General features: G+C 35.8%; 2 protein-coding genes across 2 annotated transcripts; one reads left to right on the plus strand and one right to left on the minus strand.

Annotated features, from left to right (window-relative positions):
* Positions 1–2408: 2408 nt before the first annotated feature.
* On the minus strand, positions 2409–9679 carry LOC587163 (malate dehydrogenase, mitochondrial). The gene is made up of 8 exons (XM_786911.5): positions 9518–9679; positions 7278–7530; positions 6853–6962; positions 6120–6323; positions 5395–5493; positions 5020–5070; positions 4472–4573; positions 2409–3449 (listed from the first exon to the last, which is right to left on the minus strand). The coding sequence occupies exons 1-8, from the start codon at positions 9587–9589 to the stop codon at positions 3327–3329; spliced, it is 1014 nt and encodes a 337-aa protein (XP_792004.2). The 5' UTR covers positions 9590–9679; the 3' UTR covers positions 2409–3326.
* Positions 9680–9982: 303 nt separating this feature from the next.
* LOC587144 (serine/threonine/tyrosine-interacting-like protein 1) lies at positions 9983–16297 on the plus strand. The gene is made up of 9 exons (XM_786893.4): positions 9983–10175; positions 11068–11200; positions 11617–11678; positions 12074–12176; positions 12649–12767; positions 13162–13325; positions 14113–14213; positions 15123–15235; positions 16060–16297. Exons 1-9 carry the CDS (start codon positions 10164–10166, stop codon positions 16192–16194), a joined length of 942 nt encoding a protein of 313 aa, XP_791986.1. The 5' UTR covers positions 9983–10163; the 3' UTR covers positions 16195–16297.
* The last annotated feature ends 1470 nt before the right edge of the window (positions 16298–17767 follow it).

Consider the following 17767-nt stretch of genomic DNA (forward strand, 5'->3'; position numbering starts at 1 on the left):
AAAAAGAAGCGAACTCTGATTTTCGCCAACATTCGTCAGAAAAGTTGGCAAATCCAACTTCACAAAGTTCCAGCATTCGCCGCTCAGTGAGACACCCTTTACAGAGGATAAAACCTTGTAACATTATGTGATGTTGCTTGCCATTTTCGGTTGAATAAAATTTAATTATTATTATTAAGTACTTTTATTAGTAATTATTCAGGTCGTCAAAAGTAATACCTAAATAAAGTGGTGTATTGTCCGACTTTTTCGATAATAATAACATTTTTGTCAGTATAATCACGCACTATTGCCATGTTTCTGTCAATTTGACGATTACTTCATACTAACAAAAAGAGTAATAGGAGTAAACTATACGATTGAGGATTTTATGAATTCATTTCTAAAATCACCTTTCAATACCACTATTGATACCCTCCCCACTCAGTGTTATTTAGGGTACGCATATGCGTGTTCCAACAGACCCCCCCCCCCCCTTTTCAGCAAAATTCCGGTGTGTAAGGTCAATACGGCTCGACCTTTTTCTTTTGTATACGAGCCTTTTTCAGCACCCCCCCCCTTTCAGCAAAAGTCCGGTGTGTAAAGTCAGTACGGGTCGACCTTTTTCTTTTGTTACGAAAAGGACATTTTGGCAACACGCATGGGGTCCGTCCGTTCTCGGAGTGGGGGGGGGGGGGGGCGGGAAGGGGACATAACAAATGGGTCATGACTAACCGACTTCCCAACCATATTTGGTGGGTGGGGTGGTAGTAGCCACATTAATAGTTATCATTTTTATTTTCATCAGCATCATCCTCATAATCATTTAAAAAAGCTCCATCATCATCATCCTCTTCATCATTTCTAACCATTGCGCTGACATCGTCACTACTGTACCGTTCTGGCAAACTCCCCGTTGGCTTTGCCGAATGCGTTGGAGAAGTGTTACAAAAGTCAAAATATGTTGTGCAGCTCCTCCAACCAGACCAATTCTTCTATCACCTCCATCATCATTACTGTTATTACCATTATCATCTTCGTCATTTCAACCACAGTTACATCAACATCAGCAGCATCATCCTCCTCATCATCAGTCATCATCACCGCCACCACCACCACCATCATCCTCACCAGTGTTAATATAATCATCCACCATCATCACCGCTGTTTATAGCATCATCGTCCTCTTCATCATTCTATCCAGTGTAATAACATCCTCACTACTGGAAAGTTTGGGGATATGCTCCGCTTGGCTATGCCGAATGTGTTAGAGAAAAGACGAAAACGTCGAAAAAGGTTTGTATGTCTTTGTCACTATCACCATCCTCATCATGATGATCATTATCGTAGTCATCATCAGTCATAATTATTATTATCATCAGTCATCATCATCATCATCATCATTATTATCATCAGTCATCATTATCATCATCAGCAAAATCATCAGATTTAATCATCATCATCAGTCATCATCATCATTATTATTATCATCAGTCATCATTATTATTATCATCAGTCATCATCATCAGTCATCATTATCATCATCAGACATCATCATCATCATCATCATCATCATCATCATCATCATCATCATCAGTCATTATTATCATTATCATCATTAGTCATCATTATCACCATCAGTCATCATCATCAGTCATCATTATCATCATTAGTCATCATCATCATCAGTCATTATTATCATCATCAGTCATTATCATCACCATCATCATCAGTCATCATTATCATCATTATCATCATCAGTCATCATTATCATCATCTTTATCACCATCAGTTATCACCCTTATCCTTCTCTTCATCATCAGTCACCATCATTATTTTCATCATCATCAGTGTCATCATCATCAGTCATTATCATCATCATTATCATCATCAGTCATCTTTATCACCATCAGTCATCACACTTATCCTTCTCTTCATCATCATCATTATCATCATCAGTCATTATTATCATCATCAGTCATCATTATCATCATCAGTCATTATTATCATCAGTCATCATTATCATCATCAGTCATCATCTTTATCATCATCAGTCATCATCATCAGTCATCATTATCATCATCAGTCATTATTATCATCATCAGTCATCATTATCATCATCAGTCATTATTATCATCATCAGTCATTATTATCATCAGTCATCATTATCATCATCAGTCATCATTATCATCATCTTTATAATCATCAGTCATCATCATCAGTCATCACCCTTATCCTTCTCTTCATCATCATCGGTCACCATCATTATTATTATTGTCATCATCATCACCATTGTCATCAATTATCATTAACACTTTTTTAAAGAATATAACTATCCTCATCATTGTCTTTTACATCATTGTCTTTTACATCATCATCATCTGTCTCATTATTGGTATAACAACGAAAGCAACGCATAACAAAAGATATAAGTTTTATTTGATTTTCTTTAATGCATTGAAACCATTTGAGATTAATGTTTCAAACTTAGATAAGTCATGGCAAATACACAAGTTGGCAAAGACATTAGGTGATATTAAATCCATTCATTTTACCAATTATTTTTGATTCACTAGGTACATTCACAATACTTATCCAGGAGAAAAAAACACATTTTCTACCAATATGGAAAATTCCTTCCTGCATGTATTCCTCAGTTTCTTTTTTGCTTCTCAATGTTTTCTTTTCATGAATTTGGCCCCTCTCATGTGGAGTTGAAGAGAAATACAAGTTCAACCTTTACAATATTCGGTCTGATAGATATATCCAAGTCTTTAAACTTTGTTAAATACACTGTAGCATGAAAACAAGCACTATAAATACTCTTGCGTCCAAAAATAGACTCCTCAAATTTTGATTTCATATATAACAGATTGAACTCGATCTCTTTTAGATACAACAGACAGTATATATTATTGTCTATTCTGATATTTATATGCATCATCGGTCATCTCATAAATAAAGGTTAATTAATTTTGTTGCAGTCATTTTTTTCATCAGGTTTAATTTCTTTCAAGTTAAATGGGGCCAACAACAACAACAAAAACTTTCTGACAATAAACTTCAAGACCAATACTTTTCTACACATCCACGATTTGTAAAAGAGCTCTTCATACCCATACCACCTTGTGGAGGAACTTTGCAATGAAAAGAATCACTTTCAAATAGTGCTTGATACACTTCAAAACAAATGATAAATATGACCTAATTATTGAAAATCATATCAATTGTATGGAACCGGGTATTTCTGCTATTTACTTTATACACTAAAACCGTTACCTTGCTAAAGTACCATAGCGTCAGACGCAATATATAAAACTCTGTATGAATAGATAGATGGGTTTTTTTTATGCGACAAAGTCTTCTCCCTTCTTGATGCTCGACTTGAGTTCTGCCATTGCATCTTTAACGAGCTGCTGCTCGTAGTCGGACAGTGTACCGAAGCCAAGGTTCTTCTCTAGGCCATTTTTCTGTTTGGGGGAAAATGAGCAAAAGAAAGATGTTGTCATGACAAAATATGGCAGAGCTAGAAATGTCACTTTGTTTCAAGGTGATAAAGAGTGAGCTCAAATAGAACTACTGAACTAGTGACAATGACCACCCTTTAAGTTTATAAAGCAAACTTTCTGTCCTGCATTTGTGGCCCAGGGTGGAGAATTTGCAAGATTTGCAAGATCCCTCACACACTGTCACTAAAAGTCTACTTTGCACCTTCATTGCCAAAATGTTCCTGATGAGCAATTCATATATATGCTGAAACTCAAAATGTTTGCAAAGACAAAAAAAAACGTTTGCTTTGATCAACGTGACAAAGCCTTAAGTTGACCAAAAAAGGGATTAAATTTTAAGCATAAAACCTTCGGCTTTAGGTCCAAGCAGACATGAATTGCTTGAAAACAACCAAATAATTTTCATAATCATAGTGGGTGCTTCATATTCTCAATCAAATAACAAATATGTGAAGGAGTTGGATTGTTGTTCTCCAGTTGATCACCCGTTTCCTTTGTTTAATACAGAGATATTTCCTCTTGCCGTTCATTTACATCTTTAAGTAGTCACCCTAAGAAAATTCCCGACAACTGATAATTATGGACAAATTATACATGGAGGGAAAGATTTTCTCTAAAAAAACATGAATAATCCCCTTAAAAAATCATGTAGATATCAAGGAAAGGCATAAAATGCAATTTTGTGGCTAGCTGTGTCTTGCATGTCACAAATCTTGAGGCTCTACAGAGGACCGCTGAAGGCAGAAAATCTGGATCTCAAAATTAACATTTTTGAGAGATGATTACTGCGGGCTCAAAACATATTTTGAAGATGGAAGTTGTTATATTAATCAGTAAGGCTACACCTTCGCAATGATATGAATTTTGCATCAATTCAAAACACTTTTGATTCTTCGGGCGACTACTTTCAGATCTGCCTCTGCTGTCTTTTAGCCGGTTACCGCATCATATCTGAACGGGGCCTCTTAAGCAACTCAACTTACCCCTAGGAGGATAGGGTTGGCAAAGTAAGATGATTCTGTCAGGTCAGATTTGACGTAAGCACATTCAATGACTCCTTCCTTTCCCTCGATGGCTGCTAGGAGCTGAATGAATGGGGAATAGAAATGTCACATATAGTTTTGTGCAAAATGAAAAAATATATACACATGCATTTGATTTGAATATTAACATATTTTAGTTTGTGCAAAATAAAAAAATATATACACATGCATTTGATTTGAATGTTAACATATTTTTTTACTTTTCTTCCACTCTGTCACTTTAGCTTGGTTGAAAATAACTGTAAAAAATTGAATTTTCAACAGGCTCCTCTGACACAATAAAATTGTGTTAATGTTGACAGATACATGAAAATACACAAAACAAAACTGCAAAGTAAAAAATGCAATCTCTATCGATCTGATTTTGTTCCTAATCAGCCTAATTATTCAATTAGAAAAATTATCAATGAATTTTTGAAATATTCAACACTTACTAACTTACTTATTACAAAATAAATCTATAAATTTGAGAATTTCTTTATACTTACCGAGAAGCAGAATCTTGCTGCAGCATAGGCCATGGAGAGAGTGGCGGAGCCCTGTGAGACAAGAACATATGTGAATTATAAAGCACGTCACTCGTAAAGCCTTAAGAATTAAGGCTCAAAGAAATTGTGAATCAAAAATCAAGAATACTATTTCAAAACATTCTTGAGTTCTTTTTCTTCCTACAAGTCTCCTTTTCGCACAAACGACATAAGTAAACAGTAGAATCTCCCATACCCTACCACCCCTCCCCCCTTGCCTTTTCTCTTTACTCTGTTAAATATCAAGAGCACAATGAAAAGATGCAGTCATGATGCTCTACCAATCAATCTTAAAATTCTTATTCCAGATCTTATATCAAGTTTGGAAATACATACAGCTCCAGCCTTGGCCTCCACGACTTCTGTTCCTGCGTTCTGGATGCGGACGGTGAGAGCCTCCAGATCAGCTTGTGGGAAGGTAACGGCTGGAGTAGCCTGAGAAGATGAACAAGAAAATGATACTGAATGCCTTAAAGTGACTCAGTAACATTGTTGAAGGTTGATGAAAAACTGAGTAATTTTTTGTTTGAAATGTTACTTACTATATTTCTTCTACTTTACTAACCCTTAAACATGCAAAAAATCCTGAACAAATTCTCAAACCACAAAGACATTTATGGTTTTCTTTGAAGGCTTCACTGTGCGACACCCTCTTACAGTAAATTGTCCCAACCATATTTTGAATTTTCCCAACCGTTTTTCCATGAAAATAAGACATAAAACATGCTATAAAGAAATCTGTCAGCACTAAAATGTCTGGAATGGTATATAGAGCCAATTCATTGCTTGGTGACGAATTCACCTAAATTGCAATTAAATTGTAATAATTTTGGGGGAGAATTAAGGAATTGATCAGATCAGTTTATCCCAATTTGTATCATTAATGATGGTTTGTTTTCACTCAAACTTTCAGATTATCTTTAATTGTACATCTAACATTGTAGTCGCTACCTAAAGACCAATTTCTCTCATCTGAACAATGTTATCAAGTCCCTTAAGTAATATAACTACAAACTGACACATTGGAAAAACTGATATCTTGCTTGCTTGTTGATACATACCTGTGAAAGGAGAGGTATGATGGTGACGCCAGCATGACCGCCAATGACTGGGACTGAAGTGGCAGATACATCAAGTCCCTTGATTTGGGAAACAAAGGTGTTGGCACGCACCACATCCAGCGTGGTCACGCCAAAGATCTTGCTGGGGTTGTAGCATCCAGCTTTCTTGTAAATCTCTGAGGCGATGGGGACCGTCGAGTTAACCTGCAGGATAAAGAATGAATCAAATAGCTTCCTAAATGAAGGCGCAATAGCTCAGTTGGTGGAGCAGTGGTCTTGTAATCCGGCGACCCGGATTCGAAACCAAGTCGGTGCACTAGTACCCTTCCGTAAGGCATTCATCCTCATTGTAACCAGGTCCCTCGGAGAGGGTCTAAAGCCGTCTGTCCTCTGGTTGCTTACTAAACAAGCGTTAATACTTTAATATGTGTAATATATATTTAATGATGGTTGATAGTTTTTCCATTAACTACCTAGACAAATGGGAACTTCTTTTCTTCTTCTTCTTCTAAAGAAATCTTTGATGAAGGAATTTACATTTGCATGGTACACATTTTGTTTAAATCTTTCACTGAACGTTCTACACAGTACACACGATTAGACATCAAATAAATTATCACATTCTCATAATCAATATTTGTAATAATGGTGAAGTATATAATACTATCTTATGATTTCACAGCATGATACATGTACATACACATAGACTTTTAGTTATGTCTCTTTTACTTACAGGATTTGTGATGATTCCAAGCATAGCTTCTGGACAAGTCTCTGCGGCTGCCTTACATAAATCCCTGACAATGGATGCATTGGTATTGAAGAGATCGTCACGGGTCATGCCTACATGAAAAACAAGACAACAAACATGCAACAAAAATACATTAGCTCAGTTTTTTTTTTTTTTACAATTTACTCAAGGAAATATTTCAAAATCCTTCAAACAATTTTGATAAAAGGCATGTATATTCTAAATGAATGAATGTACCAATAACCTTGGAATACATGTACATGTATGTTCATGCCATGCCATGGGTAGCGAGGAAGACCTTAACGTGATGAAAAGGAAAAATAATGATGTAATTAGGAGGGAGCTGACAACTGTTGGAGGAAAAGAGATGCTGGTATTGGTTGGTTGGAGGACAACCGTTTGTTTACCTGGCTTCCTTGGCACACCAGCTGGGATGAGAACCACATCACATCCTTGGAGAGCTTCCCCCAGCTGGTCTGGTCCCATGTGTCCGGTCACATTGGCCCTGGTCTCGATGTGGCTAAGATCAGCAGCTACGCCCGGTGTGTGTGCAATATCGTACAGGGAGAGCTGGCTGATCATGGGACTCTCCTTGAGTAGGAGTGAGAGTGGCTGGCCGATTCCTCCTGATGCACCCAAAACTGCCACTTTAGAGTTAGCCTGGAATTAAGATGAATAGGTAGGCAAACTAGGCATACAAGATAGCAAGAAAAGTTCAAATTCTCAAGCACACTGGGTAAAAAAATTCTCCATTTTCATCTACACCCTGTAAATTTCATTAATTTTGTTAGTAAAGAATAAATTCATGTGCAGTAAAGTTTCAACTTATGCAAATTAACTTAGTAATAAATGGGAAGCCATACATGTACATCTACACACCTACAATTTGACTTGAAGGCGAGCAAGCCATAAGAATTTTCTTTTATACTCCAATACTTAGTCTTATATTATCTAAGGTAATCTTAGAATTACCGGTATACCCAAAATCTGAGGAAATGTGATCTAAAACAATGTAACTTTGACAAGAAGGAGAGGCTGCAACTAAAGTCTGCATACTGTACATGCATTCAAGTTGCATCATACATGTACCGGTACATGCAATTCATGATTTTTGACAAGGAAGATGACATAAATGAATGAAATCAGTCCTTTCTCAACATTTCTTATTCAAGTTTGACAATTAAATCTATAGATAAAATAAAAATGAAATATTTTGTTGCATTTTAGTTTTTACTGTGTACCGGTATACTATAATCACTAAATTGCATACTTTTTTCACTAACAGAGCAACTATATTATAGGGCCACAAAATACACAAAATGTAAACGATCATCGGATCGGGGTCTGATCAGGTGCGATCGGAAAATAATAATCGGCAGATTTTCTTCTTTTTCTTTAATGCCGAAAATTTTCAAGTTTTGGGCTATTACATGCCTTTAAAAAATGCATAGCTGGGATTATTTTGTCATTTGGAGTTGTTGTAGACCCTGTTTGTTGATATTTAGTGCCTTTTCCTGACTTTGAAATTACTAATATTGGACTAAGAAAAGAGGCAAAACATGCGGGCCGCCATCTTGGATTATAATGTAGGCATGTATCGGATCGGTAATAAGGATCGTCTGCATGTCTGCGTTTACATAAACGATCCTTTTTCTCAGACCAGCTGTTAGTTAACTAGCGCCGTCGTACTTACACACTGAAAAAATGCTTAAAATTCACCTAAATGAGCTTTGATGTTGACCTTGGACTAGTCATCATGGTTTTTCTGCATCAAGATGGTTCATTGATAATTTTTGTATTTGTTGTTGTTGTTATTTTAGAGCATTTTTAGGATGTTCTGGAAGTTTGTACTAATCTTGCGAGAATATGTAGAATTACCAGTAAGGGTGCTGGTCCAAGAATAAGGATCGCCCTCATAAACGAGGATCGTCTTCGTCAACGCGGACAAACGCATCTGTAAAAACAAGGATGGTCCGCATTTTCGCAGACGTTTCATATTTCCGATCCGTGCCAAAAACAGACTTTGCGATTATTTTCTTGATTCATTTTTATTGACTTTGTACAGAGACTTTCACGACACACGTTATGAGCGATAAATCCTCGGGAAGACGGACAACCCATGGAAGTAGACAGTAAACTGGGGTTATTTTGTAACATGGAATCTGATTTTCGCATCGCCAGCACGCAGTTCGGGAACCCGAAAACCTGCAGAGCGCCAATGAAAAAAAGTCCGCGAAAATGCAGACGATCCTTATTTTTTAGGATGCAATTTGTCGGCGTTTACAAGGATATCCTCGTTTATGTGGACGATCCTCATTCTCGGGCCAGCGCCCCGCCCCTACTGATTTGATTACTGTTAAATTGAAACATGAATTCCTGCCATCTTGTAAAAATTCAAGGTCCTACCCTTGGACCTCTCCCCCGCCCCCACGCCATTCTACCGACGCGACTGACGATCGCGATGGACTAGGACCAAGAATGCGTTGGCGCTGTCCTTTCCTTGGCCCTGCCCTGCCCCCTAGTTTTCCACGCGTAGGCCCTGCACGCGACTGACTCATGATAATTATAACCCGGCATCCGATTTTACCGGCACATTACGGACGCATTTCGCACCAAAATTTACGCATTAATTAAGCTTCATATTTACCTCACACGAAGTTGAGAAACTCTTCATCGACTGTGCTCTCACGACACACCTCAAAATTCCGTTCTTAAACATGTTGGCTGTTATTTTCGACAAGTTATCACGAGAAATTCCAGAGTTTGAAAGAGTTACGGGTGCAGTGTTCTTCGCAAAGACATAGGGCAAAGGTCGTTATACGTTGTCTCAATTTCCAGTACTTAGTGGAAATAACATTAATTTAAAAAAAAATTCAGTCAAATAATTAATCTAAAAGAAGTTGATTGAATAAATTTAACATTTTTCTTACTACTTTGATAAATATAATACATTAAATTTGAGTTTTATATCTATATTTAAAGACAGTTATTATAGAAGCGACTGTTTTTCTCCCCTGTCCTTCGTGCAGATGACATATGAGACAGATGTACATTCTCTATAAACGTCATGCGACTGCATGCACGATGACCCCTGCCCTTGCCTGTACGTGTATAGGATGAGATAATTTACCAGTCTTCCGAGTGTAAACAAACAATGGGAGGAGCTCAGTACACATGTTCGCCTTAGCAACGCCTAATTGATGTCTGAATGCATGTAAACCATCAGCGAGTGGTGTCAGTTTTCCGACCTCAATTTAAATCAGCTGCCTGAGAATATTATCTATCAACTTAAGATGTCTTCCAAGGTGAGTTATTGTTAACGATATTTGTGGAATTGTATTATGATAACTGGGTTAGAGTAGAATTTTGGATCAAAAATGAAAAGGGTTAGTTAGCTAAATTTAGGCAGGCAGTACGTGTTTGAAAGACTGAGCTAGGCTGAGGCGAGGCAGCCAGCGAAAGAGCGACTGCCGAGGCGAGGCGGCCCTCCCGACCAGTGTCGGGGGTACTCGGCTGGCAGCCAGCCGCGCCGCTGCGGTGGACTTTTTTCCTTCTAAGTTTTATATTTCTAGTCTAGAGACTAGACCTATTAGTATTACTGTATTGACTTGTCTACATCCTGAAGAACGACCTTATTCAACTAGCTATTAATACTGTCGTCTCGATCGCATACTTTTACTAGTACTTGGGTCTAGTTAACTAGACTCTGCAAGAACTTGAAGAAGAAGAACTTAGAAGACATTTAACTTTTGTCCCAGCTGCAGCTCAGTTGTGGAACTGTTTAGTGTTGTGGATGAGTTTTTATTTTTCCTCTGGCCCTGGCTGTAGTTTTCTTCATGTTTATGAAACGGTAGAGTCGTCTCTATACTAATTAAATCTTGTAATGCCATTTGGCTTGTGATTTCTTTTTTCTTCATTCGTTGACCAAAATTGATTCTTTTTATGAAACATTTTATTTCATTCTCATTTTGTTTCATCATGCATGATTTGGTACTTGGTAAATGTAGATCTAGTTCATCATTTAAATTATGAATACTCTTTGTGGAATTTCAACTGGAGGTTATAGAATTGAAATCTCTTGTTCTGGAACCATATGGTATGGTAGGAAGAATATAAACTAGTAAATTGACCAGTCTTTCTGTCTTTCATACATTACATGATTTTGTGCCATACCAATTATTTGATGCTTTCATCTAGGTATCTACCCCTCGCCTGATCAGTAAAGTTGGAACAAGAATCTTGACGTGTGAACCTACTGAGCTCTATAACATCCTCCAACAGGCTACCGTCTACCCTGCACTTAGTGATCAGAACTACCTCCTATTGTTAGGTAAGTGATTCTATTTACCTTTCTTGTAAGATTAACATTCTCTCATAATTCAAGTAATCCTTTGCAGCATTGACTTAAGGGGAAGGTAGAGAATTTGGTTCTCATTCTGCAAATACCAGATATCTGAAAGGGTCTAGATGCTATTGACTTTACAGGAACAGACCATTTATCATAGCATCTTTCTGTGGTGCTCCATGAATAACAATCTCTTTTTTAAATTGTTTATATTGAATGACATATTTGATTTTTTTTTAAAAGAACCATAGATGATACTTGAATTTAAAATGTAATATCCTTAATTTTCATTAACTTTAAAGGCTAGTAAAATGTATTCCTAAAATCTTGAATGATGAATCAATTTGTATGATTTAATCCTTTATTCTCTCTTTCTTATATTTTGTTTAATAAAAAAACAGATGCCAGACAGAAAAATGAATACAACGAAAGTCACATTCTTACATCCAAGAGAGCTCTAAGGGTGAGTTGTAAATCATTTATTGAGATTGTTATATTGTTTTCACTTTCCACTCAAAAATCACTAGGTTCTTTGGTAAAAATTCTTGCCTAATTATATTATTATTTATTCTCCGTTTTCTCAATGACTCAAATTACAAAAACTAAAGAGACAAGTCATTTATAAGTCATTCTCTTCACTGTTTTAAAAGATTGTTTAATACATGTAGAAGGCAACTTGTTTCAAAGTCTTATTTGTTAAGGATATATTTTGATGTACTGTAGACATGTCTCTTTACTTTATATTTAGATTAATGTGTTTCCAATAAAGAGTAAAATTTGTATATTGATACCAGCATGTGAATGAAAGCATTATATATAATTGTTTACATATCGGTTTTATGTTCTTTTTTTTTGTAGACTGCAGACGACAAGTTTCTTGTACCCTACGGTGCAGAAATTGAATGTAAGATGCACGTTATTGTCCTTGATAACAATACTAGCGGTCTTTCAAAAAGAGATAGTAAGTAAACATACTGCAAATGACTTTTGATACTTAATGATACATATCATAGGAACCTTAATGATGTTTAATGAAACTATTCTCATTTTAATTGTTATTGAATCCTGTGTGTGATCATTCTACAAGAGGAATTAATTTCATATTGAAAGAAAAGAGATGGGATTTTTTCATATAGGCATGCATAGTAAAAAATCACTTATCATTTTACAACAAACAACTCTACTTTGAAGGTCAACTTCATAGTAACTTCTTACTAGTGATAAGACTTGTACTGAGCTATACACCCTCTGATCTGAAGTGCCCTCTGGCCTTTAAACAGTATATCTTCTGTTGAATTCTAAGCCAATTCTTATTTCAAATTTCAATTAGATGTACTCAAATATCAGGTAACAGGGATTAAGAGGCATTTTTTTAGATGTAACCTCCGCCCCCCCCCCTTACAAAAATTAACATCTTATTAATTGTTTTGCAGGTCCAGCCTTTAAGTGTGCGAAGGTAATGGCAGAGGCAGGTAGCAGAAACCCTGTTCGCATTCTTAGAGGAGGTTATGAAGAGTTCTCTGCCCTCTACCCTTTTCTCAGGACACAAAAGGTAACCTATCACTTGGAATATTGTCTCTTATCCACTCTCTCTCTCTCTCTCCCTCTCTCTCTCTCTCCCTCTCCCTCTCCCTCTCCCTCTCCCTCTCTCTCTCTCCCTTTCTCTCTCTCCTAAGCCCCCCTCCGACCCACCCCCTCTCTCTCCCCCACTCCTTCATCCGTATCCCCTTTTCTTTTCTCTGTCTATGTCCATCTCTCTCAATCTTGTATCCAGAGCCCAAGTTTATGAGCCATGATAAATTCCATAGATTATGATTTATTAGTTGTTCAACTGTGAAAATATGATTTGGAAAGCTAAAGAAAGTTTTAATTCAGGACAGTTCATGTTCAAATTCTTTATTTATAAAAGGAGATAAGTAAACCCCTTTTATTCTTGTTTTAAACAGATATTGTACATGCCACAAGAGTTGGATGAACTTCGGCCTTACCCAGTAGAAGTACTTCCAGGTCAACTGTACCTTGGTAATTACCAGCAAGCGTGCAGTCCTGGGGTGAAGAAAGACCTGAAGGTCAAAGGAGTGTTACATATCGCACAAGATGCTGAAGAATTGTAAGTCTATGGGATGTCATCTGTTTTCTTGATGCACTAGGGCTGTAGCTCAGAGTTATATTTATAAATTATCAATGGAAAGTAAATTCCCATTGGAAGAATTCATGTGTGTCAGTGCCGACAAGTTTCAAATTTATGATATGTCAAGATTTTTTACCAGGTATATACAAGTACATGTATATGTACATGTATGTATTCCCTAAGGGATTCTCTATTAAAATGTGAAGCCACCAAATACTTAACATGTAATTTAACAGACAAGATAAAACAGATTATATATGGCTGTATACCCTCCCTTTTTCAGTGGTACAATATTAGTGGTGTATCAGCCGAGTTGGTGTAATAGGAATTCTCGATTTCACAGCATCTTTTATCAATTCAAAGTACAGTATTCAAACATACAATTTATAGATTTCACCTTTCAGTGAGAAAGAGGAGGCTACATATGCTTCTGTATTATTATAACATTTTGCAATGTTTTGTGTAGTTAGTACTTTGTATTTCATCAGTACATTCCATGTACCCCGATCTAACACTCTAGTTTCAAAACATCATAGAAAAGAAGAAAAAAGTTGCAATTACAGTAATATCAATCCAATGCAATCTGTATTTGCTGCTCTGTTTATTTGCGATTGATATCAATTGCAGCTATGTACAAGAAAAGATAGGAGACTTCAAATTTGCAATCGATTGGAGGACTTACAATTTATTTGGATCAATCGCAACTCTTTGTAAAATAGGGGCCCAGAACTATATAAAAACTATGGTAATATTTCTATGATTTCAGACAAGACGGACTGGTCGGAGCAGAATTGATGCACTGCCCTCTCTCTGATGGGAATGAAGCGGATATGCTCTCACAGTTATCACAAGCTTGCCAGTTTATAGGTGAGAAAAGTTGAGAATTATAGTGATTACCATTGATTTATAATTTGGTAATTCACATTACACGATTTTAATTATGTAGAATACTCCTGTCTCATAACTTTAAAAGAATTGTGGAATAGGGGCCTATACTCTTTTAGCAAGTTAAGGCAACATGAATATAAAAACTATGTCCCTCAGAAATGGATATCCCATGTGTATGAGAGTCCTTCATTGTGTGATGCATTTACATGACTAGTGTGGATCAAATAGTACTGTACTGATGAAGCGGAAAGGGTCACTGTGATTATTTCTTTATTCCTGTCAGCATCATTCAAAAAATGAATCGTAACCATGTGACACTAATCTGCCGTATACTGGAATTTTTAGTTTATTTGTACACATTTCCATTAAGATATGCTGGATGTGAAAGGAAAACTGCATGGACAGGCCTTTGTCATATGATTAAAAAATTGACAATTTTTATGTAAAACAGTTATTTTTAACGTTTATTGTGTTGCCAATTAAACCATTTCCATGCTGCATTTTGTTTTAAACATCGTTTGTGTCAAATAACATATTTCAATGCAACAGAAAATAATAGACACAGGCATAGATTATGCAAATCTCTTTTGCTCTTTGTGCTTGGAAAACTGATATTTAGGTAGGACTGAATAAAATGTATTAAATCAAACCAGATTAAACTAATTAACTCTTTATATGCCACACAATATATTCTCTGTGCCAAATTGTATTTATCATGGGATAGATAGTCCAAATGCTTCAAGATTATTCAACTGTTTTCATTGCAAGATTAATCTATACCCATATTAAAAGGGTAGTTATAGAGCTGAGAGGTGGAAAAAAGCAACTGAAGTGTTAAGCAAGAGTTCTTATAAATATATTCTACGTGTATCTTGTTTGAAAATGTAGGAAAGCATGTGACAGAGAAGAATGCAGTTCTAGTGAGTAGTGAGCATGGGATAAGCCGGAGTGCTGCAGCTATCCTAGCATACCTCATGTACCATTACAAGTGGACTCTACAGGTAAGCAAAATGAATGTTGGACCATACAGTATGCATCCAAGTTATGTTGATAGTAATATGTTTTTGCGTGGATGCACTAACATAAAGCAAATTTTTTTCAGTCAAATCATGAAAAATGTGAATTTTGATAAACTATTTATATAAAAATCAATGATTACGAATATAAAATATTCTGAAAATAGTATCAATTCTTCAGAGTTCATAAAAGATTTTGTGAAATGTCATGCAAGCAATATGATACAAATCATATAACAAGTTTTGGGGATAAAATGCGAAATTAATAGGATAAAAGTATATAAAGCAATTGATAAATAGTGAGGCAATGACATCACAAATTGATAACCAATAGGCAATTTGTGTGGTGATTTTTTGAGTTCCATAGTTTTTCATACTGTAAACAAAATCATAAGTTCCTTATCAGTTATCTGATTTTACTCAAACTTTTTTTGTTGTTGCTCTGTTTCTCTTATTTTTCTGCATCTATTAAAGGCAAATTATTTTTGGAGTGGACTTAGCCTTTGACCATTTTGATATAAGTTCATGCACAAGTAAACCATGTTAGAACTTAGACGTATGGAATGTAAATAGTATGTGTATCCTTAAGAACTGCATACCATGCTAATCAAATACATTTTATCCATCATGCATAATTCTTTGCCCATCATGGTTTATGTCATTTACTTGAGATCAACCAAGGCAGCTGCTACCCATTGTATGTGGTTATGTTTTCAGTGTATTTTACATAATCAGTGCAAAGTTAAGATACCAAACCCACCCTTATTTTTAAAATGACCATCTTGTTTCACTTTTGTTTGATCCAACAGAAAGCGTACAAACACCTGCAGAACTGCAAGAGCAATATCAGACCGCATCGGGACTTCGTTTCCCAGCTCTCCAAATGGGAGGAGGATATATTTGAAGAAGGCGTTCAGACAAATATATCAGACCCCTATTACTGAAGGCAATGACAATACTTTTTGTGTTTGTACTCAGGCGCCTAATTGGATACAATTTTGAAACTATGCAATATACCAAGAATAAAGAACAAAGCTTGATCATGTATTTTATATCTTTTGTGCTTGTATATCAAGTTTGAAGGAACGAGAACATAACCATTACTTCAGTACTTCTGTAAAACATTGTATGCAAAGAAAGGTTCTTTTGGATAAGCGGTTAAAAGCCTTCAAAATACACTACCGGTTATGCAAAAGAGGTGCTCCTTCAAACAAGCATGCAGGAGCCTTTACAAGTTATATACATGTCAACAATCGGTATGAATAGTTGTTGGCAGTGTGCAAATTTTCATTCTCTACAAATGCAATCAATAGCAAGTTTGCTGCACTTTTTTGTTCACATTACATACATGTTTTATTTTGTTCTGGGTGGGGGGGGGGGGAGGGGATTGGCTAGCCACATTGCAGCAAGCTTGTAACTAGTTATATGATTGGAAGTGAAGTCGTTTTGTCAGAAAACACTTTGAAAACCCTGCCAGCATGTTTTTCTTTCAGCAGAGTTTGCTGTACCATTTGTGCCAATTCTGTCTCTTTTTACTTCATTGTGCTTTTGAAACATTTGTACTCAGAGAGATCATGTTTAAATACATTATTTCACAAGTCCAATAGCGACATATTGTGATCATTGAGAAAACATACACATTCCACACAAATTTTAAGTACTAGTTGAGTGAAACTGATCAAAATGTATATGCAAATCATTTTGTTATCAATTGTTCACTTGTGTGTGATGAAGATCATAAATGAACAAATTATGGTATTTTTTATTCTTTTACAATCCACTGACTTTATTCATGTCAGAAATTGACGTAGATGATAGAAATGGACAAAGATCAGAAGCATATTTGTAGAGAGATTTCACGATAACTGTCAATCAGGATCAAAAAGTATTATTGTAAATAGACAAAGAACAACATACTGTGTGGATGAAATGATCAAAGAATTAATTTTCCATTTTGGAGTATTTATTTACATCTGTAATAAGGTGCGGAATATATTAGAGGAAATTAAATTACTGAGTAAGAATATAATTCATGGCGTAAATGTATGTGTCAATAATTATTCAGAATAATTAGTTACCAAGATTGTATATTACTTTAGTCGAAACTTGCCTATATCTAAGGTAGCTTTAATAGCGAAATGCACTACATTTTGCTGTAGTCTTTTTTTCTATATTCACTTTCACGTATTGCTGTTCCGCACTTTTGTACAATCAGAAATATAAGCAACTTCTTTGCAGCAGTGTGCTTGACATCTATGTTTCATTTAGAGTTAAATCCTTGCTACACTCAGCAAAAAAAATTAAGACACTATTTTAATGTTGATGATTAAAATTTTCAAATAAATATTAAATATATTTTATTGATGGTTTATATGAAAATTTCGAATATTAAAGAGAGTCCACTATCTTTTTTTGCCGAGTGTTTTAAGACTTGGTAAACAGATTCATGCATGTTAATATTTGTAGATAGACAATTTATAATGTAGGGGTCATAGTGAAATGAACTTTGAAGGTTAG

This window comes from Strongylocentrotus purpuratus, unplaced genomic scaffold (genome assembly GCF_000002235.5).
Source record: "Strongylocentrotus purpuratus isolate Spur 01 unplaced genomic scaffold, Spur_5.0 spur5_contig_867, whole genome shotgun sequence".
NCBI lineage: Eukaryota > Metazoa > Echinodermata > Echinoidea > Camarodonta > Strongylocentrotidae > Strongylocentrotus > Strongylocentrotus purpuratus.

Bases quoted from the DNA above. Each gene is read 5' to 3' on its own strand.
- LOC587163 (XM_786911.5), bottom strand. From the start codon at position 9,589: ATGTTTAAGAACGGAATTTTGAGGTGTGTCGTGAGAGCACAGTCGATG. The intron at 6,963-7,277 runs GTAAACAAACGG...TTTTTCATGTAG, and splicing joins TGGTGTGCCAAGGAAGCCAG to GCATGACCCGTGACGATCTC. The intron at 6,324-6,852 runs GTAAGTAAAAGA...TTTATCCTGCAG, and splicing joins TTGGAATCATCACAAATCCT to GTTAACTCGACGGTCCCCAT.
- LOC587144 (XM_786893.4), top strand. The intron at 13,326-14,112 runs GTAAGTCTATGG...CTATGATTTCAG, and splicing joins GCACAAGATGCTGAAGAATT to ACAAGACGGACTGGTCGGAG. The intron at 14,214-15,122 runs GTGAGAAAAGTT...TTGAAAATGTAG, and splicing joins ACAAGCTTGCCAGTTTATAG to GAAAGCATGTGACAGAGAAG.